At 44.9% G+C, this 26,926-nt stretch overlaps 1 protein-coding gene across 1 annotated transcript in view; it reads left to right on the top strand.

Annotated features, from left to right (window-relative positions):
• The window catches only part of IYD (iodotyrosine deiodinase), a 171,665-nt gene extending 147,623 nt beyond the window's left edge, over window positions 1-24,042 (top strand). The window contains exons 3-5 of the mRNA XM_075338154.1: window positions 12,448-12,607; window positions 16,227-16,383; window positions 23,813-24,042. Of these exons, the coding sequence (XP_075194269.1) occupies window positions 12,448-12,607; window positions 16,227-16,383; window positions 23,813-23,995 (500 nt within the window). The 3' untranslated portion in view covers window positions 23,996-24,042. The remainder of the gene's footprint in view (window positions 1-12,447; window positions 12,608-16,226; window positions 16,384-23,812) is intronic.
• The last annotated feature ends 2,884 nt before the right edge of the window (window positions 24,043-26,926 follow it).

Genomic DNA, 26,926 nt, shown 5'->3' with positions numbered 1-26,926 from the left:
AGGAGCAGCAGGCAGCGCCGCTCCAGGGCCACAGACCGCCGCCAGCTGCTGCCGCAGAGCATCCACCCCGACTACCTCGGAGGCCCCACGCACCATCTCAAGCAGCTCAGCTAAGGCAGCCATGGCAGCAGGCAGCAATACGTCCTGGGGACACAACTTTCCGGCGACAAAAGGGGAGGTAAACAGTACACCCCCTCTCTTATACCTCCCCAAACTCCCCACCCCTTCCTTGCTCCCCTCCCAATCCCCTTACAGCTCCCTTCCACCAATCCTATAGCCCCATATATCCCCTATCCATGTAAACCAAATTAACCCCTTCCTAACCTGGCACCCTCCCGATCGTCATGGGGTCCGTTCACCCCTATGGGGTTCACTGCCCTTCTTTCTTGCCGCATACAGCAGCCTAGCAATGGCAATTTTCATAGTATTTTCCACCCCAAGCTCCTCAACATATCCCAATATGCATAGCAATGGTTCCCTGGGAAGGACACACCCATATGTTCTTCCTATCTTGTGGATAACTTTAGTCCAAAAGGAGACCAGTCTCAGACAAGACCACATCATATGAAAAATACTTGCGTCAGATCCCTGACACCTTGGACACTCCGAATTCCTTTTCAACCCCATTTTAAACATCAGTAAGGGAGACCTATATACCCGGTGAATCACGTATAGGTGAGATAGTCTGGCCGGTTCGCTCATGGAAAGTTTAGGGACATACTCTAAGATACTCTCCCACACCTCCTCCGTTATCGGCCCAACTTCCTCCTCCCATTTAGATTTAGTTTTAATTGGGTAGTCTAAAAGAAAGGTATGTAATATATCTTTATACGTGTCAGAAATGATCCCTTTAGTGCTTCCTCCCCCCTTACACACATACTCCAGTACCAGGTCATGAATAGGGTAGGAATCCAGCAATCAGGTCCAAAATAGGTTAAAATTTCATTCTTTCTTTATTTCATGTTAAAGTTAAAAAAAATTTCCATTCCATGAAATAAAGAAAGAATGAAATTTTAACCTATTTTGGACCTGATTGCTGGATTCCTACCCTATTCATGCTGCTGCTGAGGTCTGCCTACCTCTCCTTCCGTGCACGGTCTGGACTTGATCTCGGGTACAGGTGAGCGGGGTCACCCCCCTTCTCTGTCTTGGTACTCCAGTACCAGGTCAGTCTGTATGTCAACACTTTGTTTAGCCGCTTGGGCTGCAATCGCATGTTTTAATTGACTGTAGTGGAGCCAGCTAGACGCCGGTAACTGAAACTCACTCTGTAACTGTGGGAACGATTTCAAAATTCCTACGTCCAATATCTGATGCATGTATATTACACCCCTATGTCTCCATTCCTCAATATTCACCATTTTCTGAATCTCCGGGAGATTACTGTTATCCCAGATAGGTGTAAACTTAGTTAACCGGGTCACCCCTCTCACCCTTTTCAGCCTATCCCAGGTCTTGTTTATAAGTGCCATTGTAGGAGACGTTCCACCCAAGATCCCCACCGCACCATCCTCTAGTCCCATTACCAATGGGCTTCTACCCACTATGTATTCCAGCACTTCTTTAATGCCCCCATCTTTCTCTCGATCAGACCAGCCCCTGAGGTGTTGACATTGTGCAGCCATATAATACAATTCCGGATTTGGGATTGCTAGACCCCCCTCATCTTTCGGCCTTTGTAAAGTCTCTAATCGCACCCTAGGCTGCTTTTTACCCCACACCAGGTCCCTAAACAGCGAGTTTATCCCTTTAAAACTTTTCTTTGAAATGCAAACAGGGGCATTGTGCAGTATGTATAGGAGTTTAGGCATTACTACCATCTTTAGTAAATTTACCCTTCCAACAATTGACAAATGTAGCTTGTTCCAGGCATCCACTTTGGCTCTCAATTTTTTAAGAAGCGGCCATAAGTTCACCTGTATGTATTTTTCTACTGGCAGAGATATCTGGACACCTAGATATTTAAATTCGTCCACACTCTTCAATTTGTTAGCCTCAGTATCATCATTTGTCCAGGTTACTTCCCCATCCACTTTAACTCCTTCAGCCCCCGGGCACTTTCCGTTTTTGCGTTTTTGTTTTTTGCTCCTTTTCTTCCGAGAGCCGTAACTTTTTTATTATTCCGTCAATCTTGCCATATGAGGGCTTGTTTTTTGCGGGATGAGTTGTACTTTTAAATGAAACCATAGGTTTTACCATATAGTGTACTGGAAAACAGCAAAAAAATTCCAAGTGTGATCGCACAATAGTTTTTTGGATGTTTTATTCACCGTGTTCACTTTATGGTAACACTGATGTATCTATGTGATGCCTCAGGTCGGTGCAAGTTTGTAGACACCAAACATGTATAAGTTTACTTGTATCTAAGGGGTTAAAAAAATTCACAAGTTTGTCCAATAAAAGTGGCGTACGTTTTGCGCCATTTTCCGAAACCCGTAGCGTTCTCATTTTTCGGGATCTATGGCTCAGTGACTGCTTATTTTTTGCATCTCGAGCTAACATTTTTAATGGTACCATTTTTGCGCAGATGCTACATTTTGATCGCCTGTTATTGCATTTTTGCGTAAAACATGCAGCGACCATACAGCTTATTTTTTGCATCTTAGGGTGACGTTTTTAACGCAAAATTTGTGGCGACCGAAAAACATAAGTTTGGCGTTTGGAATTTTTTTGCCACTACGCCGTTTACCAATCAGATTAATTGATTTTATATTTTGATAGATCGGGAATTTCTGAACGCGGCGATACCAAATATGTGTATATTTATTTATTTTTTAACCCTGTAATTTTCAATGGGGTGAAAAGGGGGTGATTTGAACTTTTAGTTTTTGTTTTTTTTTTATTTTTTAAAACTTTTTTTTTTACTTTTTTTTATTTTACTAGTCCCCCTAGGGGGCTATAGCGATCAGCAATCCGATCGCTGATCGCTATCTGCTGATCACAGCTATACAGCTGTAAACAGCAGAAATAGTCACTTTCTTTTTCCCTCTGCTCCCGGCCGAGGAAAAACGAAAGTGAAACTTCGTAGCTGCAGGCGTCATTACATGACCCTGTGCTACGATGGCAACCACCGATAGTCACGTGATCACGCACGTGACTTCCGGTGCAGGCGGTGGTAAGTAAAAAACATGGCCACGCGCATTTAGATCTTGCTGCTAGACTTTGGCAGCAAGATTTAAGGGGTTAATGGCCGCGGGTGGAAGCGATTCCACCCGCGGCTAGCAGGCACACATGTCAGCTGTTGAAAACAGCTGATATGTGTGCCGACCGCCGCCGCCTGCCCGCGGCAGGGGGCGGGGCTTAACGGGACACGATCCATGACAAATAGATCCGTCCAAGGTCGTGAAGGGGTTAAAGAGGCTCGATTTAGACCAATTAATGGTCAGTCCCGAAACTTCTCCAAATTTCTCTATTATCTGCATGGCATGATCCAATGAGGCTGACGGATCCCCCAAGAAAAGTAATAAATCGTCAGCATAAAGAGCTATTTTCTCCTCTAAATGCCCATACCTAAATTCATGGATCTCCTTCGATTTCCTAATGGCCGCCGCCAGAGGCTCTATTGCAATAGCAAATAGGAGCGGCGATAGTGGGCAGCCCTGTCTCGTTCCCCGGTGCAACTCAAACGCTGAGGAGGTCATACCGTTAACTCTAACTTTAGCAGTAGGCCTATTATACAACAGCTGCACCCACTTTACAAACCGTGGGCCAAAACCCATATGTTGCAACACTTTCCACAGATACCCCCACTCAACACTATCAAATGCTTTCTGAGCATCTAGCAAAGCAATCACCCTCCGGCCAGGGTTGTCAGGCGGCAACTGTAGATTAAGATATAATCTCCTGATATTAGCAGCTGTCGACCTATTGGCCATGAACCCTGATTGGTCCATATGTATTAGGTTAGATATAACTCCAGTTAGCCGGTTTGACAACACCTTAGGCTAGTTTCACACTTGCGCTATTTTGACGCAAACGGAATCCGTCACTAATGTAGTACAGTTCATTTTTTTACAGTGGAAGCGCGTTACTATGACGCGTGTGTGTGTCATGCAGTACCCGCTTGTGTCCACATGATGTCGCGCTTCCACTGTAAATAAATGAACTGTACTACATTAGTGACGGATTCCGTTTGCGTCAAAACAGCGCAAGTGTGAGCCCGCCGTTAGCCAGAAGCTTCACGTCCGCAGTTAATAACGAGATTGGTCTATTTGAGTCTGGAAGCCTCGGATTTTTATCCTCCTTATTACTACTATTATTGCTTCTCTCATAGATTCAGGCAATACACCTTCCCCCTCCGACACCTCAAAGACTTTCAATAGTTTGGGTAATAGGATTTCTTCTAACTGTTTCTAAATTTCAACCGGTAGCCCGTCTGCTCCCGGTGCCTTGTCATTGCTCATGCCATGCAGAGCGCCCTCCAGTTCATCAATAGTAATAGGTGACTCCAGTTTATCTCTATCCACCACAGACAACACAGGAAGCTTACCTCGATCAAGAAATGAGTCCACCTCTTCTCATCTCTCCGCTAGAAGAATATAGTGTGCGATAGAAATCTTTAAAGACCCCAAGGATCTCCTCAACCTCAGTGACCTGTGCCCCTCCACCGTGTCCATACCATGCACAAATGAACTACTCCTTTGAGCTGCAGCCATGACCGATAATAGATGACCAACTTTTTCTCCCTCCTCATAAAAATGCAATTTTTGGAATGCCTGCTTCCTTACCGCCTTCTCCAAAAGCATCTTATTAACCTGTTCATGTGCCTGCCTAAGATTTTGCTTCGCGTCCGTAGTATTACTCCAAATTGCTTCCAGCTCTGCCTTATCTAAGGCCTCCAGGCTATCTTTCTCATCCTGCCTCGTCTGTGTTTTACGTTTACAGATATCCCTGAACAGGAGCCCCCTGAGGTATGCCTTCATCGCATCCCATACCACCAGGGGACCAGTGCTACCCTCGTTGTGGATAAAGAATTCCCCGAGATCCCGTTCTATATTCCCCATATTAATATGACGGATCCATGCTGGATGAAGCTTCCACTCTCCCCTCCTTCCCCCTGTCAGGATCCCCCGTTGTATGGACACTAGAATTGGGCTATGATCTGAAATCACTCTTGTCAGATATTGCACGTCGCCTATCATTGCATCCATCAGATCACTAGCTGGAGCCATGTCAATGCGGGACAGAGTGTTATGTGAAGCCGAATAACAAGAGAAGCAGGATACCCTGCCATTCCTCACTCGCCAGGCATCCACCATTCCAAGTTCCCCAATAAGAGTGCCAAACGAAGTCATACAACTATCCTGGATACCTGGAGGTCTAATACTCCTATCCCAGTACAGATCTATCCCATTATTGAAGTCCCCGACCAGTAAAAAAGGGATTACTCCCCCCTTCTCAGAGAACTCCCTTATCTCCCTTAGTTTGGTGCACATATATGGAGGTGGTATATATATTGCAACTATACACATGAGTCTGCCAAATATTTTACACTTGACGGCCACACACTATCCCTCTTTATCCACATACACTTCTATCTCTTCATATTGCACAGAGTTATGGATCAGCAGTGATACACCCCTTGCATAGTTGGAAAAGGTGGAATGATAGGCCTTCTGCACCCATCTCCTATTTAAAACATGTGTTGTCTCCTTTGTTAGATGCATTTCTAGTAGACATATTACTGACGGGTTCTGGTCTTGAACATATTTAATTATTGCCGCTCTCCTAGACCTATCTGATAACCCTCTAATATTCCAACTCAACACCTTAATTCTATCCCCCATTATCCCACCCAGTAAAACCATCAAACCTTGTAGTATCTCCCCATGCTGCCTCTACCCTACCCCTTTCCCCCCTCACCCCTTGCTTCCCTCCCCTCCTGCTCCCCACCACTTCCTGTTTTTGAGTACTCCCGTGAAGCATCGGGTTTTCCCAACCTGGTCCATAATCCCTACTAAATTCCCCCACACCTCCCTCGCCTTCCCCTCTTAGACACATTTTGAAACTCGTCCCTTTTCCAACAATTCTCCACTCCCCCCCTTTCTATGTATAATCATATTCCACCCAACCAATATAACAGTAAAATGGCGAACAGTAATTAAACTGGAATCTCAAATTGTAAACACCACCACCGCACCTAATTAGGCAGTCCCCATGTCCTGCGAAGCTCACATCAAACCCTTCGCATTCCCCCTGCATACTACCTCAATCCCAAAGGGAAGGAGGAAAAAAAAGGGGGAGAAAAGAAAGAAAAAACAAGAAGGGTCCCCTGTAAGCTCCTAAGGATGTCGTAGAGCCTCAGCCGGCCTTCTCCAACACACTCCAGATTCAGACAGTCAGCTCATTCCTTCAAACGGATCCGCTTTTTGTTTGCATCCACCAGACTCACCCCAGACAAGTCCCCACCACCTTATCTTCCAGACAGCCGGCTGAGGCAGTGATAACAGCGGTGTTCAGGTATTTATCATGGGTGTTTGCAGGAGAGCTCCACAGACACGTCTTCTCACATTGCCATCCAGGCCACGCCCCCAGGGGGGTTATTTACAGGGGAGATATAGTTTGTGACGCCACCCGTGGTGTGCGGTAACAGGGAGTACCGCCGCTGCCAATGGGAGTACCGGGGTTGATGGAATGGGGGCAGCTAGATGACGTTTTCCCTCCATGGGTAGGGAAGGCCCCAGAGCGCTGGATGGTGGGGTGCAGGGGACCGCAGGCTTTGCTGGAAGCAGGGGATTACCATGTACTCATTCAGGCCGGTTATTGTGGTGCTGGATAATGTTTTGTAAAGTCATTACATACACATGTAGCAGGTGAACCAAAAGTCCCAGTGCACCACTGCTGCTTGGGAAGGAGAGCACGTCCAGATATCTGCTCCCAATAGTATTGCTTTTGCTATGTCCCAATTTAATATACCCACACTGAACAAGTAAGGGAGTTCAAAAAGTGTCAATTAAAGCCTACATGAAAAACTCCACAAATAAATAAATAAAATCATTTGTATTTTTATTAAATTCTCAAAATAAAAACACTTAAAAAGGGAGAAGAGGACACCAGATCAAAAAGGTCCAAGCGATAAAGTATAAAATATAATCAATTTTCCATGTCCTCTTCTCCCTTTTTAAGTGTTATTATTTTGAGAATTTAATAAAAATACAAATGATTTTATTTAAATATGTCCCAATTTAGTCCGACCTCTCAGGAGCTTCGGCTCCTCAGGCCCTCACACTATGAGTTCTTCCACTACTTCACTTTTCCTGGCGGCTCCAACCCCCGGTTCACTCTCCCTTTGAGAGTTTCTACAACACTTCCTCTCCCTTTACTCCCCTGGAGCTCAGTGACTTGTCACCTCCCACCAGTCTGCTTAACCCTTCGGTGGGTGGCCCTTTCCTTTCTAGACCTACCCACTGGTTTGTCTGTCCAGTCCTGGTGTGTGTGTGGATTGGGATTTGAATGCGGTTTTTAGCAATACCATAGGGTGGAAACTGGAACCAAGAAGGGTGGGTTCTGCACTATAAAGACAGGAGTGCAATTCCCTGCGACACCCTGACTAGTGTAGGGGCATCACAAATGCAAGGAGTGTTGGTAGATAAAGGACAGACTTGAACAGAGCTAGATCAGCTGGGAAACAAAAAAAAGTCTTGAAGTGAGTGGTAACCTAGGAAGGAAGGAAGGCAGGAAAGTGTCTTATCCCATGTGTTGTATTACCGTTTGTTGTAAAAGTCTGTTCAGTAAAGTGAGTTTTGAAGAAGAATTTTGGGTGTCCTGTGATTCATGTTTGGCTGACTCTGAGTGCCGAAACTTGAAAGATGGCAGCAAAATACAAGAAATCAGTGAGTGCAATGCACCACACCTACAACAACACATGCAACCTATGATCTGGGAGGTGCCAGGGTGTGACAATATGGCCTCCGCCACGACCACCGCCCTCTGGCACCTTACATTTTTTAAAAATAACGTATATATGTTTTTCGACATTTATGATGAATGAGGTATGTTAGTGGTCCTTAGTGTAATTATGAGTGCAGTACCTAAAGTTTATTTGGCTGGTCTTTGTGGTCTGTCCTTTTGCAGCTAAGATTTGAGATATCATATAGGCTCCGTAATTTCAATTCCTAGATTAACACAAAAGAACAAACAGAGTTAGATATTACAAGGGAGAGTATAGGGTTACTTTGTATTTTTCTCCCTGGATGCCCTGGATGCTTGTCTCATCCTTTGGACACATCACATGATATTTAATTTGTTTAATCAGTTTGTTTCTATTTGCTTTTTACAGTGATTGTGACTAAGGGGTACTTTGCACGTTGCGACATTGCTATTGCGATATCGTCGGGGTCAAATCGAAAGTGACACACATCCGGCACCGGTAACGACGTCGCAACGTGTAAAGCCTAGATGCGCCAATAAACGATCGCAAAAGCGTCGTAAATCGGTGATCTGTGTAGCGTCGGACATTTTCATAATGTCGCACCAGTAGGAGATACGATGTTGTTCCTCGTTCCTGCGGCAGCACACATCGCTGTGTGTGAAGCCGCAGAAGCGAGGAACATCTCCTTACCTGCCTCCACCGCCAATGTGGAAGGAAGGAGGTGGGCAGGATGTTTACGTCCCGCTCATCTCCGCCCCTCCGCTTCTATTAGCCGCCTGCCATGTGACGTCGCTGTGACGCCGCATGACCCGCCCCCTTAGGAATGAGGCGGGTCGCCGGCCAGAGTGACGTCGCAGGGCAGGTAAGTGCGTGTGAACCTGCCGTAGTGATAATGTTCGCTAAGGCAGCTATCACAAGATATCGCATATGCGACAGGGGCGGGTACTATCGCGCTCGGCAGCATGCAATGTATGTATGTCGCAGCATGCAAAGTACCCCTAAAAGTTATTTCTTAACAGCAACTGCAAGTTCTATACCACCAGAATTAAAATAAAGCACATTGTCAAGCTGGGCTTTTGCATACCTTCTCAGCTCCGTCCTACTCACCGAGGATGCCGCTCTGCTTCCCTTAGTGAGAGGTTTTCTCGCTGAGCTGTTTTGCAGCACTCCCAGCTCTGCAGCCTTTTCCTGTCTGGAGACTCTACACCTGGCTATAGGGAAGCGCGGCTAGACACCGGTGGTATTTTATATCTACTGTGTCCAACAGAGTTATGCTTCCCTGGCCTATGCCCTGCCAACATGTGTTATATTAGTCTGCTCCATCCTCCACTCTTTGCCTGATCTTAGGTTTTGGTCAGTTCAACTCTGGTACTAGTGTCGGGGGCGGGGAGGTACGCTCGGGTCTGGCGCTGCTGCGGCTGCTGCTCGGTGGCTCGAGCGGTGCTCCTCGCCCGTGAGTGAAAAGGGTGGTTGGTTTGGGGATTTACGTGACGCCACCCACGGGTTCTGGTGAAGATAGGCACCACCGCTGCTGGTGACGGGGCTCCCGGGAGCGATTGTGGGGAGCAGCTGGGATGTTGTTTTCCCCCTCCATGGGTAGGGGTCGGTGGTCCCGGGGCCCGGTGGTGTGACGGGGAGGCAGGGTTGGTGAGGTGCAGGGTTGCAGGGACAGCGCGGCGCGGTGCCGGATGGCACGGGTGTACTCACTCAGTAAGAGATGCACAAAGTCCTCGGTAAACCAAACGGCTGGATGGACGGGTCCCGCAGCCGGCTGCAGTGTCTCTCCCCAGACAGGTGATGGCGGCTGTCTTTCCCTGCACCTTTGTGTACTTGTCTGACTACAGTGGATCCCCAACGGTAGTCCACTCCCCGGTGTATGGATGCCGGAGGAGCCCGTTTGCCCGCAGGCGCTGGCCCTTGGGTCTCTAGCCTTAGGCGGTAGCTGTATACCCTTACGGTGTGGGCGGTTGCCTTCTATCGGGTCTTTGGCTGTTAGGAAACCCCTGGGGTTCCTGTCACACACGGATTTGACTGTTGACGGCGACTCCAAGCCTAGTTGGGGTCCGATGGACCTGCCTGTGTGTGCTGGCTTCACTTCACTCCCCGGTCGGTACCGGCGGGCCAACGCCCGACCCCGGTCCTACTGTTCCACGTTGATTCACCTCTCCTGCAGACGGCCACCACCGTCTGCCAACCTTGTCGTTAGTGCCTGGGCCACAAACCCAGACACTCTTCACTTCACTCCTCTCACTTTCACCTCCAAACTCTGTCACTTTTCCCGCCTCCAGGCCTGTGAACTCCTCGAGGGAGGCAACAAGGGTTTTATGTTTGGCTAATGTTACTGTCTAGTGGGGGTGGGGGTGTTTGTGTGTTACCTGTGACGACTTGGTTAGTCCAGGGCGCCACACTAGTACCTCAGTTTTGTCTTTCTTGCTAGTGTCGCGGGCAGGGAGGGACGCCGCTGCGCTGCGCTCGCTAATGCTCGGGTCCGGCGCTGCTATGATGGCTGCTCGGTGGCTCGAATGGTGGGCTGGATCCGGGGACTCGAGCGGCGCTCCTCGCCCGTGAGTGAAAGGGGGTAGCTTGGTTTGGGGATTTGGTCCGTGACGCCACCCACGGGTTGTGGTGAGGTTGCACACCACCGCTGCTGGTGACGGGGATCCTGGGAGCGATGGCAGGGAGCAGCTGGGATGTTGTCTTCCCCCTCCGTGGGTAGGGGTTGGTGGTCCCGGGGCCCGGTGAGGTGACGGGGAGGCAGGGTTGGCAAGGTGCAGGGTCGCCTTGGCTGCGCCGCACAGTGCCGGACGGCACGGTTGTACTCACTCAGCCACTAATGTACGCAAAGTCTCTGGTAAAACAAACGGCTGGATGGATGGGTCCCGCAGCCGGCTGCTGTGGCTTCTCCTGGACGGTTAGTGGTGGCTGCCTTTCCCTGCACCTTTGTGTATGTTCGGTCCCGATGAATTCCCACCGGTAACCCGCTCCCTAGCGTGTATATGTGCCGGAGGAGCCCTTTTGCCCACAGGCTCTGGCCCTTGGAACTCTAGCTGTGGCGGAAGCTGTATTTCCTATTGCTCGTCGGATGGTTGCCTTCAATCGGGTCTTGGCTGTTAGGAAACCCTTGGGGTTCTGGTCACTGACGGATTTGACCTCTAATGGCGACTCCAAGCCTGGTCGGGGTCCGTAGGCCCTGCCTGTGTGTGCTGGCTTCAGTTCGCTCCCCGGTTCAGTACCGGCGGGCCACCGCCCGTCCCTGGTCCTACGGTTCCGCGTTGATCTGCCTCTCCTGCAGACGGCCACCACCGTCTGCCAACCTTGCTCTTGGTGCTCGGGCCACACACCCGAACACGGTCAGTCTGCTCCTCTACTGCTACTTCACTCCTTACTCCTTCACTTCCCTAACTGAACTGCCTTCCTTCTCCCGCCTTCAGGACTGTGAACTCCTCAGTGGGTGGGGCCAACCACCTGGCTCCACCCCACCTGGTGTGGACATCAGCCCCTGGAGGGAGGCAACAAGGATTTTGTGTCTGGCTGATGTGCCTGTCTCAGGGTGGGGGTGTATGTTGTAGTTCCTGTGACGACCTGGCTAGTCCAGGGCGCCACACTAGTGTACCCATATATCCTCACCACTTCACTCCTGACCCAGCTTGTATTCTGAGTCTGTGCTTCCTGCCTTGACCTCGGATTGCCTGATTTACGTCTCCACCTGTGCCTCCGTACCTCGCACGCCTGCTCTGACTCATTAGTCAGCTGCTGTAGACCTGGGGACTGCCCTGACAGTGGTACCTGGTGACTACCGGCAGCCCAGCCTATCCTCACCATTAGAAACCCCAGTGAATACCGAGTAGTCGCTTAGTTTTGTCCCTCTAGGTTAAACCTAATCTTTGGTGCAGTGGGTCCACACCCACCAGAATTACACACATTATCAGAGTTGCTAGAATTGTATACACTTTATAGAATATCAGTCACCAGATCAAAAGTGATCAGTTTTCGCTCTTGTGTTATTCCTGTTACTCCCATAATTCTGTATTATTTTTTTTTAAATACCCTATATGGTTCCAGAGATTTGGGCCTACTTATATTGAGCTAATTTGTATGTTCTTTCCATGAAGGCGTGTCTCACGGGGTAATAATGCAGCCTAAAGACCCATTTCCAGAAATTATTGGAGCTGCGCCCCTTTCGTAAAACCATAAAAATTAGCTATAAATAGAAAAGCCCATATCTCGGAATTTAAAAAATTAATTAAATAAATCAATCAATATTTAAATAAAATAAATAAAAAAACAGAATACTCTGGAGCAGCTGAAATAGAATAAGAGCAAAAAATGCCCACTTTTGACAATGTAACAGCTGCTCTCTGAATATAATATATAACCATCAATCTCCAACCAACTCCACCCAAATTGTATGCATCTATTTTTTAATAATTATTATAACCTCTACTCTAGGTTAAAGCAAACACTATTGTCCATCTCAGACACCTTTTCGAAACTAACAATTAATAAATATTTTTTCTTTCACTTCAGTTACTATTGTATTTTAAAATGAGTTATCTTGGTTTTTCCATAATATCCAGGGACATCTCCTAGTGGAGCTCATACTGAGCCATGGACCTTTGTGGTTGTAGAAGATCCAGAGGTGAAGCATAAGATTAGAGAAATTATTGAAGAAGAGGAAGAGATAAACTATCAAAAAAGAATGGGAGACAAATGGGTTAATGATCTGAAAAAATTAAGGTAGGTTGAAATAAGTATATATTTTTGTAATCTCTAACGTTGATACCGTCTTTTTATTGTATATACATACTATCAGTGCCAATGTGTCCTTAGATAAATCATGCTCTATAGTGCACAACTCATACCATATACTGTGCACCTATCCCACATTCAGTACCCCCTTAATATCATTTTTTGCCCACATAGGACCAAACTGCTAGCAGGCAGTACTTTATCTACATAGCACAGATTCATATTGTGCCCACATGGCCATTATATGAGCACAAAGTGTCATACTGTTTCTAAATATTGCTCGGAGTCAATTCCTAAAGGCCACGTCTCACTAAGCAACATTGCTGCTGAGGCACGACTTTTGTGACGTAACAGCGATGTTGCTAGTGATGTTGCTTTGTGTGACATCCAGCAACAACCTGGCCCCTGCTGTGAGGTCGTTGGTTGTTGCTGAATGTCCTGGACCATTTTTTAGTTGTTGCTCTCCCGCTGTGAAGCACTCATCGCTGTGTGTGACAGCGACAGAGCAACAACTAAATGTGCAGGCAGCAGGAGCCGGCTTCTGCGGACGCTGGTAACCAATGTAAATATCGGGTAACCAAGAAGCCCTTTCCTTGGTTACCCGATATTTACCTTCGTTACCAGCGTCCGCCGCTCTCACGCTGTCAGTGCCGGCTCCCTGCACACATAGCCAGACTACACATCAGGTAATTAACCCGATGTGTACTGTGGCTAGGAGTGCAGGGAGCCAGCGCTAAGCGGTGTGCGCTGGTAACCAAGGTAAATATCGGGTTGGTTACCCGATATTTACCTTAGTTACCAAGCGCAGCATTGCTTCCACTCGTCGCTGCTGGCTGGGGGCTGGTCACTGGTTGCTGGTGAGATCTGCCTGTGTGACAGCTCACCAGCAACCTGTGTAGTGATGCTCCAGCGATCCCTGCCAGGTCAGGTTGCTGGTGGGATCGCTGGAGCGTCGCTTAGTGTGACGGTACCTTTAGAGGGGGCAGTGAATGCACAGTAATGTCCTGATGACATTGCAATAGTTGGACAATCAATCTGCACATGCACCACTCCCTCTAAGGAGATAACCTAAACAATGCTGCCACATATGCAAACACTCAAGCAGGGGAGGCAGGTCATTGAGATAAGAGTGACCTGTCCATCAGTTCCTTTAAGGTTCCTTTACACACTGAGACGTTCTAGCGATCCCACCAGCGATCTCGACCTGGCCGGGATCGTTGAAAATTCTCTAACAGTCGCTAGTGAGCTGTCAAACAGGCAGATCTGGCCAACAACGCAGCAGTGATAAGGACCTGCAGAACGACCTCGCTGGAAAGGGAACGTTAGCACGCCTATGGGCTGGGTCGCTAACGATGTAGTTGTAATAGTGTCAAACACACCGATGCATGCTGCGCAGTGGGAAGGGAAACAATGGAGCAAAGAATGGTCCTCAATGACTTGTAGCGATCAGCAACCTCACAGCGGGGGCCAGGCCGCTGATGCATGTCACACAATGCAATGTCGCTGGGGAGGTCACTACCCTGTTTCCCCGAAAATAAGACACTGTCTTATATTTTTTTTTTTGCCCTGAAAAAAGCACTATGTCTTATTTTCAGGGGGTGTCTTATTCTCGAGGAGACATGGTTGGGGGTAAGTTTACCCCCCCACAAAAAGCAGACCCCCCATCCCAGGATCGTCATACTTACCAGCCCAGGGCGTCTGTATGGCTCCCAGATCCTTCTGTGATCTCCCATCAGGTACGCTGCACGCCTCCCCTGCGTCTACCCGACATCAGATCACACACACACACACACACACACACACATCAGATCTCACAGACACACACACACACACACACACATCAGATCTCACACACACACACACACACACACACACATCAGATCACACACACACACATACACACACACACATCAGATCTCACACACACACACACTTCTCCCTGTGATCTCCCTGCAGCTGTGCTCCACTGCGTCTGGCTGACATCAGATCTCACACACACATCAGATCTCACACACACACACACTCACACACACCCACCCCACTTCTTCCCACCCACCCCACGATCCCAGCAGCTGTGCTGCACGCCGTGCTCCTCTGCCTCCTGCCGACACTCACAAATCCGATCACTTGCATTCACACACAGTCACACATCAGACAGTATACATGCATACATATGATCGCATACACTCACACCCCACTTCTCCCTGTGCCCACTGGTGGGCGGTCCCAGCAGCTGTGCTGCATACCGTGCTCCTCTGCCGACACTCACACACACTCACACATCCGATCGCATACACTCACACATCCGATCGCATACACTCACACATCCGATCGCATACACTCACACACACACACACACTGACGATATCGCACATACGTGCTCACACATTCACAACATCCAGAGATACCACATGCTTCCGGCCATGTGATCCTCCGTCAGGTCCTGGAAGGTCACTGCACAGGGGACAGTATCGCCGTCGAGAAGCAAGCGATATCGTCGGATGTTGTGAGTGTGTGGATGCGATCTGATGTGTGTGTGCGTGTGTGTGTGTGTGTGTTCCGCCGCTGCAGGACCTTGATGCGCTCACCTGCACCCGGTCGGCGTCTGGTAAGTATGATCGGGGTCTGGTAAGTATGATCGGGGTCTTCTTTCTCCTGTCTTCTCTCTTCTGGGGGTCTCCGCTGCCTATAATGAAGTGTCCTGCAGTGTCTTTAACTCTTTCACCGCTGCATGACACTTCATTATTGACCGCAGCTATGTCTTATTTTCAGGGGATGTCTTATATTAAAGCATCCCTGAAAACTCCTGCTACGTCTTATTTTCGGGGGACGTCTTATTTTCGGGGAAACACGGTATTACGTCACAAAACTGGTGACGTTACAGCGATATCGCTAGCAATGTTGCAGTGTGTAAAGGGGCCTTTACACACATACTATTATGCCCAAAGTCAGACTGCGGCAGCAAGGGCCTACCTGTAACATTGACTCTGGGGGCCACTGATCAACTTCATGCAAATATTACATTCACAAATTTACCTATACTTCTATATAATAATATACTGAGTAGTTTGTAAAATCAATGATGAGATGCTGACTTTGTCTGCACATATTGAAACAAGTGTATTGTGCCAACTACTGATCATATTAGAGGGTAAGTGACCCCCCGGAGGTTTTCTCCTGTGGGCCAGTCCAAGCCTGACAGGTTCTCTTTGAAAGGTTAGCCTTTGAATTAAATTGATTTTTTATTTTTTATATTTTTTGATATTTTATTATCTGATGTACACACATTGTATTTTGCCCCATTACCTATTTGGAGAATAATAGTCCCTCGCCTTTGGATGCTCATACACTAGGAACTGAAAACAAATCTTTTAAAAAGTAAGGTTCAGTTGAAGTGTGTGATTTGCTCATTCTTATAACAAGTAGGGTCCTGGTGGAGACGCCACAATCACATAATAAAAACGTATCACCATTTAAGGTTAATTGCTTACATTGAGTCAGGTATTTTATCTCCTTTAAAATGTTTTTTATTTTTATTGCTTTTTTATTGTTTCATAAAATGTTGGTACGTGAATTGGTTAATAGCTTTTGGTTTTTACATTTTTAGAACAGACTGGGTTAAGGAATATTTAGACACCGCACCTTACTTAATCTTGATCTTCAAACAAGTATATGGAATTGTTTCTAACAACAGAAAGAAGACCCATTATTATAATGAGATCAGTGTCTCGATAGCTTGTGGAATTCTCCTGGCCGCCATCCAGGTACAAAACGCTTATTTGCTTGTTTATAAATTTTTTTTGTTTGTTATATGTCAATCAAGCTATCAAGTTAGTAGGTAATTTGTGTTCTGAGCATAATTATATATTTTTAAGAAAAAGTAGTATTATGATTATTTTTATTTACATCTTATTTGCATCCAGGTATTGTATCATAAACTTGGATACCCTTTTTCCCCGTCGTTTATCACTAATAGTTAATGTCCAGGATACCAAAATACATATTATATGGAGTCCTCATTACACTAGTAGCGGCCGTTCCCAAGTACTGCAGCTTAACTAGTAACTAGGAAGTTGTGCATCATACCCCAAAACATCAATTGTTGCAAATTTTACTGCAGATTGCCAGATTATTACCCTTTCAGACGTCCGTGTTTCAGGTATGTGTGATATCCGTTTTTAACACTGAAGCCACACGTACCCATGTTATTTTCTGGTGTTACACACACGTCCGTGTTTTCACACGGACTGTGTGACCCCTAGTGGCCCCGCACACACACACGGAGACATGTCCGTTTTTTCTTCGGCAGCACGGGTGTCACACGGATCGCACACTGATGTAATCCATGTGACATCAGTGTGCAATAGAAAATACAATACAGGCACCCGTGGAAATAATTCTGTGTATATTAGAATATTATCTTCTCATCTTTCCAGGTTGTGCGCCCCCGCACAACCCCAGTGGTGTGTGAAATTGCAGGGATTCTTCCTCTACTCCAATTGCTGTGATCACGCTCGCTGTGTCCAGGTATGGTATCACTTAGGGCTCCTGGTATCCCCTGGCACCTTGGATCTCAGGTTTCCTTTCCGATCCTCCGTCCTCCAGTTGGTTTCTCAGATTAGAATGGCAGGTCTTTAGCTGCTATTACCGAATTCCCAGATAGGGAGTGAACATATAGGAAAAGATATTTTCGGTCTGATATAGCGCTTATGAACCATATGCCAGCAATTTAAATAATGTACTTTTATTGTTTGTACTCCTATTATCACAACGCGTTTCAGCAATCAAAGTTACCTGATGAAAGCAACTTTGATTGCTGAAGCGCGTTGTGATAATAGGAGTCCAAACAATAAAAGTACATTATTTAAATTGCTGGCATATGGTTCATAAGCGCTATATCAGACCGAAAATACCTTTTCCTATATGTGACATCAGTGTGACACGTACCGAAGAAAAACACGGGTCTTTGAAATAAAAAGATTTTCTATATTTGCCTGTATCCAGCGCTGTTTTCTTCGGCTCTGCTGTCTCCTGCTTCTGACCCCCGCTCATTATATATATTGAATATTCACTGCACTGAGGACCTGGAAGCCGGAGCAGCGCTGGAGACTTCAGTGCTGGGGACCGCATCGCTTGGGACAGGTGAGTATTCAGCAAGCAACCAGTGTGTGTGCAGTGACGTCCAGGAGGTCATAGGAGTTCCCAATTTGGAGGAGTTCACAAGTTGCATTTTTTATGCAACTAAAAAGCTGCTATTTACAGTGCTAGCAAAAGCTATGAGATTTCACAAATACTGAACTGGAAAACCGCTGCGTTTTGTTAAACTGTAGCTTGCCAATTCTTTCACCGTCTTTGCAACATTTTTTCACCATAGAAAGCAATGAGTGTGCAAAAACGCTGTAAATAATGCAGCTATGCGTTTATACTGCTCTTTTGGTGAATTAAATTAACTTTATTAAACATGTACAGTCATGGCCAAAAGTTTTGAGAATGCTACAAATATTAATTTTTACAAAGTCTACTGCTTAAGTTTTTCTAATGGCAATTTGCATATACTCCAGAATGTCATAAAGAGTGATCAGCTTAACAGCAATTACTTGCCAAAACACATTTCAACATCATTGCATTCCTGCCTTAAAAGGAGCAGCTAACATTGTTTTAGTGATTGTTCCATTAACACAGGTGTGGGTGTTGATGAGGACAGGGATGGCGATCAATCAGTCATGATTAAGTAAGAATGACACCACTGGACACTTTAAAAGGAGGCTGGTGCTTGGTATCATTGTTTCTCTTCAGTTAACCATGGTTATCTCTAAGGAAAAACGTGCAGCCATCATTGCTCTGCACAAAAATGGCCTAACAGGGAAGAGTATCGCAGCTACAAAGATTGCACCTCAGTCAACAATCTATCACATCATCAAGAACTTCAAGGAGAGAGCTTCCATTGTTGCCAAAAAGGCTCCAGGGCGCCCAAGAAGGACCAGCAAATGCCAGGACCGTATCTTGAAACTGTTTCAGCTGCGGGATCGGACTACCAGCAGTGCCGAGTTAGCTCAGCAATGGCAGCAGGCTGGTGTGAGTGCTTCTGCACGCACTGTGAGGCGGAGACTGCTTGAGCAAGGCCTGGTTTCAAGGAGGGCAGCAAAGAAGCCACTTCTCTCCAGAAAAAACATCAGGGACCGACTGATATTCTGCAAAAGGTACAGGGAGTGGACTGCTGAGGACTGGGGTAAAGTCATTTTCTCAGATGAATCCCCTTTTCGATTGTTTGGAACATCTGGAAAACAGCTTATTAGGAGAAGAAGAGGTGACCCCTACCACCAGTCTTGTCTCATGCCAACTGTTAAGCATCCTGAAACGATTCATGTGTGAGGTTGCTTCTCAGCCAAGGGAATCGGCTCACTCACAGTCTTGCCTAAAAACACAGCCATGAATAAAGAATGGTACCAGAATGTCCTCCAAGAGCAACTTTTCCCAACTGTCCAAGAGCAGTTTGGCGCCCAACAATACCTTTTCCAGCATGATTGAGCACCTTGCCATAAAGCAAAGGTGATCACTAAATGGCTCATGGAACAAAACATAGAGATGTTGTGTCCATGGCCTGGAAACTCCCCAGATCTTAATCCCATTGAAAACTTGTAGGCAATCATCAAGAGACGGGTGGACAAACAAAAACCAACAAATTCTGGCAAAATGCAAGCATTGCTTATGCAAGAATGGACAGCTATCAGTCAGGATTTGGTCCAGAGGTTGATTGAGAGCATGCCAGGGAGAATTGCAGAGGTCCTGAAGAAGAAGGGTCAACACTGCAAATATTGACTTGCTGCATTAACTCATTCTAACTGTCAATATAATCTTTTGGTACTCATAATATGATTGCAATTATATTTCTGTATGTGATGTAAACATCAGACAAACACAATTAAAAACCAGAGGGCATGAGATCATGTGAAAATATAATTTTGGTGTCATTCTCAAAACTTTTGGCCATGACTGTTCTGTAGGCGAATGACACATATAGCATATCTACACCAAGACACAACAAAAAAAGCAGCAAAACCTGCTTTTTATAAGCAGCTTTTTTACTGCCAAGAGAACAGGTTTTGCCTGTGGAAAAAGCAACAAGTAAACATTGTATAAATGGACCTTCCTTTTGTTCCACCCATGGAATACAGTATTCTCAAAATAGGGGCTTGCTCACATTTGCGTATAAGTCGAACCAGTGCTACGTGATGTTTTATCAGTTAGCACTTGCTCCAATGATATCCCATTTGGCAGTGGCAACTAGTGCTTTTTTTCTCATGTCGATTTAGCATAAAAAAAAAAAAATCACTGCATTTTCATGGTCGTCTCCGTGCTGTTTTGAGACTAGTGACAGCCTTAGGACTGGAGCTTCCCATCTTGACTCTTCATTTAAATAAAGTTTCCTTTCCTTTGGCGTCTCATGAGTTAATTTCAGTTTTTGTTTCCAGCAGCTCAGAGCAGTGGAGGTCATTTGTAGTACTACTACTTTGGATCCACGCCCATATAGGTTAAATATTGGAGCTACTATTAGAATTCATTTCTACTTTGGCCAGCCTGGTGGAAGGAACTGCTGAGGAATTGTCCTGTGCCCATCCATCTACTACTTTATAGTCCATCTGCTGCTGTGAAGTTTGGTGTTTTGTATTCTTCTCTTTATTCTGTCTTTCCTTTCCCTCTGTGTTTATTAGTGTAGTGGCGAGTCTACTGTACTTGTCGGCCTACTCAATGGGCAGGATGAGTTTAGGGCCAGCTGAGGGTCCAAGGTATCATGCTCGCCGAAAGGTTGAAATAACCTGGATAGGGATGCTAGGGAGCTTGGGAGTCAGCTTGAAGTGACTTCAGGAGGTGCCCCCTCACCCCTCTCCCTAGCGACAGGTGTTCTCCCCTTCTTTGTTTGTGGTGTTTTTGTAGTATGTCAGATGCCCGTTGGTCTGAAAACGTGTGTCACGCGATATATACGAACATCTCCTACTTCATGTGTGACATGCATAATGTGATTGCAGTGTAACTTGGACAGCACACACTTATAGAAGTGTATGGGTGCGTGTGAAACATTGGACTGCACTGATGTCATCAGAGTGTAGTCCGATGTACGCCAAGATAGACAATAGAGAAGATGGGAGAAATTAATCTCTCCCTCTTCTCCACACTGTTATCCAATTCGGATCACGTTGAATGACACTCAGCTCACGCTCTCAGCAGAGTTTGAGCCAAGTGTCATTTGCATATTGCATGTGATTCTCTTGCATTGGAAAACATTCCAGTGTGAGCGAACCATAAAATGTTAGTGCAGTAATAATAATGTCTTCTAATTGTCCACTACAGTATTTTTGTCCCTCAAATGCCATCAAAACCTAATAATGTATGCCCATCATCCTGTGCCACTTTTTTAATAATATCACCTATCCTGTAATAATATTAAAGGGGTTGTCCGGTCTATACTGAAAGCTCTTCAGTCAGTCTGTGTGCCGCTCTATGCGAGTGCACGTCACTGCCATGTGCTACGTGCTTATGTTGGCTGCCGGCCTATAGCCGGTGGCCATTTTAACTACCAAGAAACTGTTACCAGTGGGCCCCCTTTACGTCTGGCTCAGAGGCTCACCAAACACCAGGGTCCACCGGAGCATCGGTCGATGTCCCAGTAGTCCAGACCAACGCTAATTCTGCTACATGTGAACATGAAGGAAAGGTTGTCAAACTTGTCAGTCAACAGGAATTTAATACCATAATTGCCACAAGACTAGATGAAAAGTGAACGAAAGAAATGGGCATGGAGCTTTGATATATAGGTACAAAAGAATGGGCAACTACTAGGTCTTCTGAATATATATTTTTGCGCTCATGTATTGTAACAAGGAGATTATTACAAACATCACTAACTGTCATTGTGGCGTCAGGTTTTGTGGAGACTACAGATTATGGCACTCTATTGCTGACTTCTCAGATGTCTGTGATCAGTACAGGCTGACTTGGACATTGACCCACAAACTCGTGGTTCATAGGCAGGCTAGCAAGAGTTAATCTCTGCTGGTCTGCTTGTTAGTCTCTTTTGATGACATGCTGTGGGGAAGCCAGTCACATTCACTCCCCTCCTATATATGCTGGCTGGCCTCTTCCTTTAATGCCAGTTGTAGCTTCTCTATACTGGTCGGGTGAGGAATTGTGATCCAGACTAACTGGTGGTTGTAGTACTTTGTTGCTGTGAGTGGTTGTGGCAGTAACCCTTGTTTTTTTGTTGTTGCCTTACTTCTCTTGCTTTTCTCCTTAGTTTCTTATTTTCTCTTCCTGTCAGTTTGCAGTATGTTTGAGTTTTGTTTTTCCTCTGTCTGTCTTAATATGTGTTGCCCCCACACTCCTATCCCTTCCTTTCCTGAGGGAAACAAAAGGAAACAGATTGGCTTTACTCTGGAGAATATTAAGTTATGGGACTCCAGCGTTTCCACCATCAGTGGTAATTCAGAGTTTAGGGATAGCCTAGGGTCCCCTAGAGTGAGGAACAGTATAGAAGGCCCCTGTCCCTCGCTATACTGCAGTCACATCATGACATGTACTTGAGGAAAGACTAAAGGGTTTTTGTCAGTAAAAATCAAACCCTCTCATTTCAAACATAAATGTGCATGCAGGTCTTTGAAATGTAAATCCAACAATACTTTTAGATTATCTATCTGTTGCTGCATTCCTTAGAAAATTGCACTTTCATTTATATGCAAATAAAGCATTAAGTGTCAATGTATGTAAAGCACTATGGAATTAATGGCACTATATAAGTGAATAAATATTATTATTATTGGCATCAATGAGCACTTCCCAAGCCCCTTGTTCCAGAGCTTATTTTATAACTCAGGATCAGCTTCTTTAGCTTGATTGATAGCTCACTGGTTTGTTTTTACTTTCTTGGTGAATAAGATAGACAGTGAACTATGCTTCACACTAGTGATGTGTTGGTCGCGAACGATCAAAGATCCGGCTCCTGCTGTGACTGTGACTGTGCTCCCCAGTGAGAGCCACTAAATTCTCTTAACAGCTCTCACTGGGCGTAAAACTCCGGTGTTCAGGGGACGAAACTCGCCCACCTGAATGAAACCCAGCCCACTCAACAATCTAATTGGTCCTTTGTAACCCCATGGGTGGGCAGGGTTTCAGCGGCGTTGCTATAATCTTAAATATGTGTTCACCGCAGGTGAACACATATTTAATGGGGAGCCAAGAACGATCTGAGGCTATGTCCGCACGTTGCTTTTTACCTGCTTTTTACCTGCTTTTTTGCTGCTTTTTCAACTGCAGCGTTTAATGCCAAAATGGTTGTGTTCTGCTTTTCAAGCAAAGTCTATGGGAATTTGGGTTTCTTGTCCGCACTATGCAGTTCAAACTGCAGCCTTTTTGTTGCAGAACTTTGGTCAAAAACTCAGCTTTGCAGTGCAAAACCCAAATGGCAAAAACAACTGACATGTCAATTGTTTTTGCCATTTGGGTTTTGCACTGCAAAGCTGAGTTTTTGACCAAAGTTCTGCAACAAAAAGGCTGCAGTTTGAACTGCATAGTGCGGACAAGAAACCCAAATTCCCATAGACTTTGCTTGAAAAGCAGAACACAACCATTTTGGCATTAAACGCTGCAGTTGAAAAAGCAGCAAAAAAGCAGGTAAAAAGCAACGTGCGGACATAGCCTGAAAGATCTGGCTCTTTTTGGTGAGCAGAGCCATGGGAACTGGATCACCAAAAAGAGCCGGACTGCCCATCACTACTTCACACTAAAGAGGCTGGTGTTGGGCGGGGGAACAACCTGGGGAGGCAGAAGCTCAATAACACCACACCCAGAGCATTTAGCACTTCATTTGTATATGAATAAGAATGCTAACGAACCAGGAATGTAGATAGAAGATATAAAGGTGTAGATGGATTTATATGCCCATATACGTGGATTGTGGAGTTGATCTTACTGACAGATTCATTTTGATGGATGTATTTTATATAGAATACAATAAATTAATAGACTAAGTGAGTTTGGAAGAAAAGCTCTGCTCAGTGCCTCAGTGGACCATTGTCTGTATCTGGTATCATACTTGTAGCCCAATTCAAATGTGAAAAAAGTTTCTTTGTTTACATATATATTGTGAATATCATCACTGACTTACCAATTTGTAATGACAACCTGTTTTTTTGTGTCCAGAATGCAGGATTGGTTACAGTAACCACAACTCCTCTCAACTGTGGCCCTCGGCTCAGATTACTTCTAGAACGTCCTGTGAATGAAAAGTTACTCATGCTTCTTCCTGTTGGTTATCCAAGCAAAGACGCCACTGTGCCAGACTTAAAAAGAAAGCCGCTGGACGACATCATGGTGGTTGTTTAAAAACATCATCTCTACTTACAATGTTTAATAAACCATAATTTTGCAGGACCCACATCAGTCATGTTATGTCTCTATTTTTTTCTGCTTGTTAATTATCCAAATATATCTGAATATACATATAATTATATATATATATATATATATATATATATATATATATGTTCATTACCCAAATAATACTGTCAATTGGTATCCAAATACAACAGCAGCACAATGCTTAAAGAAGAGTTACCGGTAAAGTGTCATTGCCTGAAGCAATGAAGGGTTTGCCAGTTTGGCAGCCAAGAACCCAGAATCAAAATGTTTGTAGCATGGAGTCGCTTAATTGGGAGAACTGAATTAATGTCTTTTTAGTTCTTGTGCACATATACTTGGAGGAATTTGACATTTCAAAAGTAATGTGGCTCTTTCACCAAATTTCACATTACAAACTGCACACATAGAGCTCTTGGACCTTGTGATGCTGGTGTACTAATGTTTGAATGGCTATATTGAATTTTTCTTAAAAGCTACTTGATTATTTTAAATATCAGGCAATGTGAATGTTCAAAAAGATTTTACTATCACAATGAAATAGAGTTTAAACCTCCCTTGAGCAGCTCAGAGCAATGCAGTCTCATTAGTTTCCTTACTTCCTGGTTTCTGGCAGGGCGGGCTCTCCTCATTGAGTGACAACTCCAGGGAGTTGCAAAGCTGTAGTATTAGTAGAACTATAAAGCTCAGCACAACTTCCACTGTAACACATTCAGCTGAAGTGTGTGCACAGTTATCATTTTATGTAATCAAAGGGATAACAGGGCATTTGAACAAGCACAAGACTCCCGACAGTGAAAGCTGGGATTAGGAAACCTGTTCTGAAGGCTGTATTCTGGTGGTTTTCCACGATTTATAACTGAATCTCTTCAGAAGATGAGAGGGAGGGGGCGAGAGCTGAGCACATAACTGCTGTATGAAAATCATTGAGCTGGAGGGAGATGACTGGTATAATAAGAGTTAACTTATATCTTGGAATGCAGCTACTGAACACTGTTGCCTAGGGTCTGGGGTCCAAGTTCCATGGCAAGAAGCTGTACACTATGCAAGATAAAAACCTCTCGCTGCAAGAGAATGACATTCAGGTATAAAAAGCAAGTCAATTGCAAACTTTCTTATTTTTATTTAAACTAATTAAACCAATTTAAGAACTTGAAAATAACTGTTTAATAATGAATGCAGTTTAAACTGTAAAATCTGCAGACAGATCTTTGAATTTTCTTCCAGAATTTTCTTCCAGAATATTGTATTGCTAAAGCAGGATAGTTGTGGCAATCTGATCCCCTTACAATACTATTTGTAACACTGGCATCAGTGCACTGTTCATCTTCCTTCACCCAGCAGGGATGGCAGCACACTCACTTCCTTTCAGCATGGCACTCCAGGTCCTTCAGATGCTGCACAGGTCTCCTAGGAGTGTGCTTAGAGTGCGTGTGGGTATGCTCCCTGCCTCATAAAGGGGCAGTATGCTTCATGTGGAAATGCCTCCGGCCTATGGCTGAGAGGCACTAAGTACTTAAGGAATCCTCCCACTTTGGGAGGTGCCTGAACAACCTTGTTTCTAGTCAGTCCTGTTTCTGCGAGTTAGTTGTCAGGTCCGTGAACCCTGCCAGTCCAAATCCATATCTGTCCTCTCTGCCCGAACCCATACCTAACCCGCCAGCCAGCATCCCATTCCAGATGTCCTGTCTGAACCAGTCATCCAGTATGGATTGGTACTTGTATCTGCTCTGCCTGCGATTATAATCCTATCCTGCCTGTTTCCCTGTGCCCCGTACCTGCGTCCCTGAGCCCTGGGAACAGCTGCTGCTGTTCGGGACTGCCCTGGAGTGGTACCTTGTGTCTACTGGCAGCCAAGCCCAACCTCACCATCAGAGGCTCTGGTGAATACCTGGTAGGCACTCAATTACATCCCTCCAAGGTAAACCCGGTCTATGACACCTTGGGTCCACACCCAAATGGGTAAGAATGGTTTTCCTACTTTAGTTTGTGTTTACCTTTTATGAAACTCTATTTGCCTTCTAAGGTGGGTCTAATCTAATAACTGACTCCAAGGATTTAGCAGAAGACAAGCCCCATTTGCAGATGACTCTGGATCCAATCACTTGTCACTAAGATCAATTTGTGATGGTTTGATCAAAAACTTCCTATAATATTTTCTTTTTCTGTGTATAGTGATCACAATAAAATTTAAAAATATAAACACCCACACGTTCTGTATATATGGAGGTTGGACTTTCACAATTATGAGCAGGGAAACAAATTGTATTAAAAGCCAAACTGTTTAAAGATTTTAATCAATATATAATTTGAAGCTAGAAATACATGCATTAAAGTGTAAAAAAAATTGCCTCCACAGGTGTCCATATCCTGTAAATACAAATCTTAAAAGTCAATAAGTCACCCAATACTAGTCACTTTTTGATTTCTTAAAATATTTTAGACAAGTGTACAAGGACATGCGAATGAACACACGCACTAATTACAGAGCCTTCAAAAAGTATTCCTACCCTGTAAACTTTTCCACATTTTTACACCCACAAACTTAAATGTATCTGTGTGATATTTTATGTAATATAACAATACATAGTAGCAAGTATTTGTAAAGTGTAAAGGAAATGATACATGGTTTTCTAAATATTTAAAAAAAAAATATATATATATATATATATATATATATATATATATATATATATAAAATATATACACATATATATTCTTTAAATATTTCAGAATATTTTAAGAATTTTTATATATATATATATATATATATATATATATATATATATATAGATATAAAATTCTGAAAATTGCCTCCAGAATCCTTGCTAATTTTTGTTGATAATAACATAACATCCCGATAAAGTACAATTTAAGAACTATAGAAATAACTGCACA

The sequence above is a fragment of the Anomaloglossus baeobatrachus genome, chromosome 3 (assembly GCF_048569485.1).
Source record: "Anomaloglossus baeobatrachus isolate aAnoBae1 chromosome 3, aAnoBae1.hap1, whole genome shotgun sequence".
NCBI lineage: Eukaryota > Metazoa > Chordata > Amphibia > Anura > Aromobatidae > Anomaloglossus > Anomaloglossus baeobatrachus.
The sequence above is the reverse complement of the archived record's forward strand: the minus strand, read 5'-3'. Positions and strand labels throughout refer to the sequence as shown.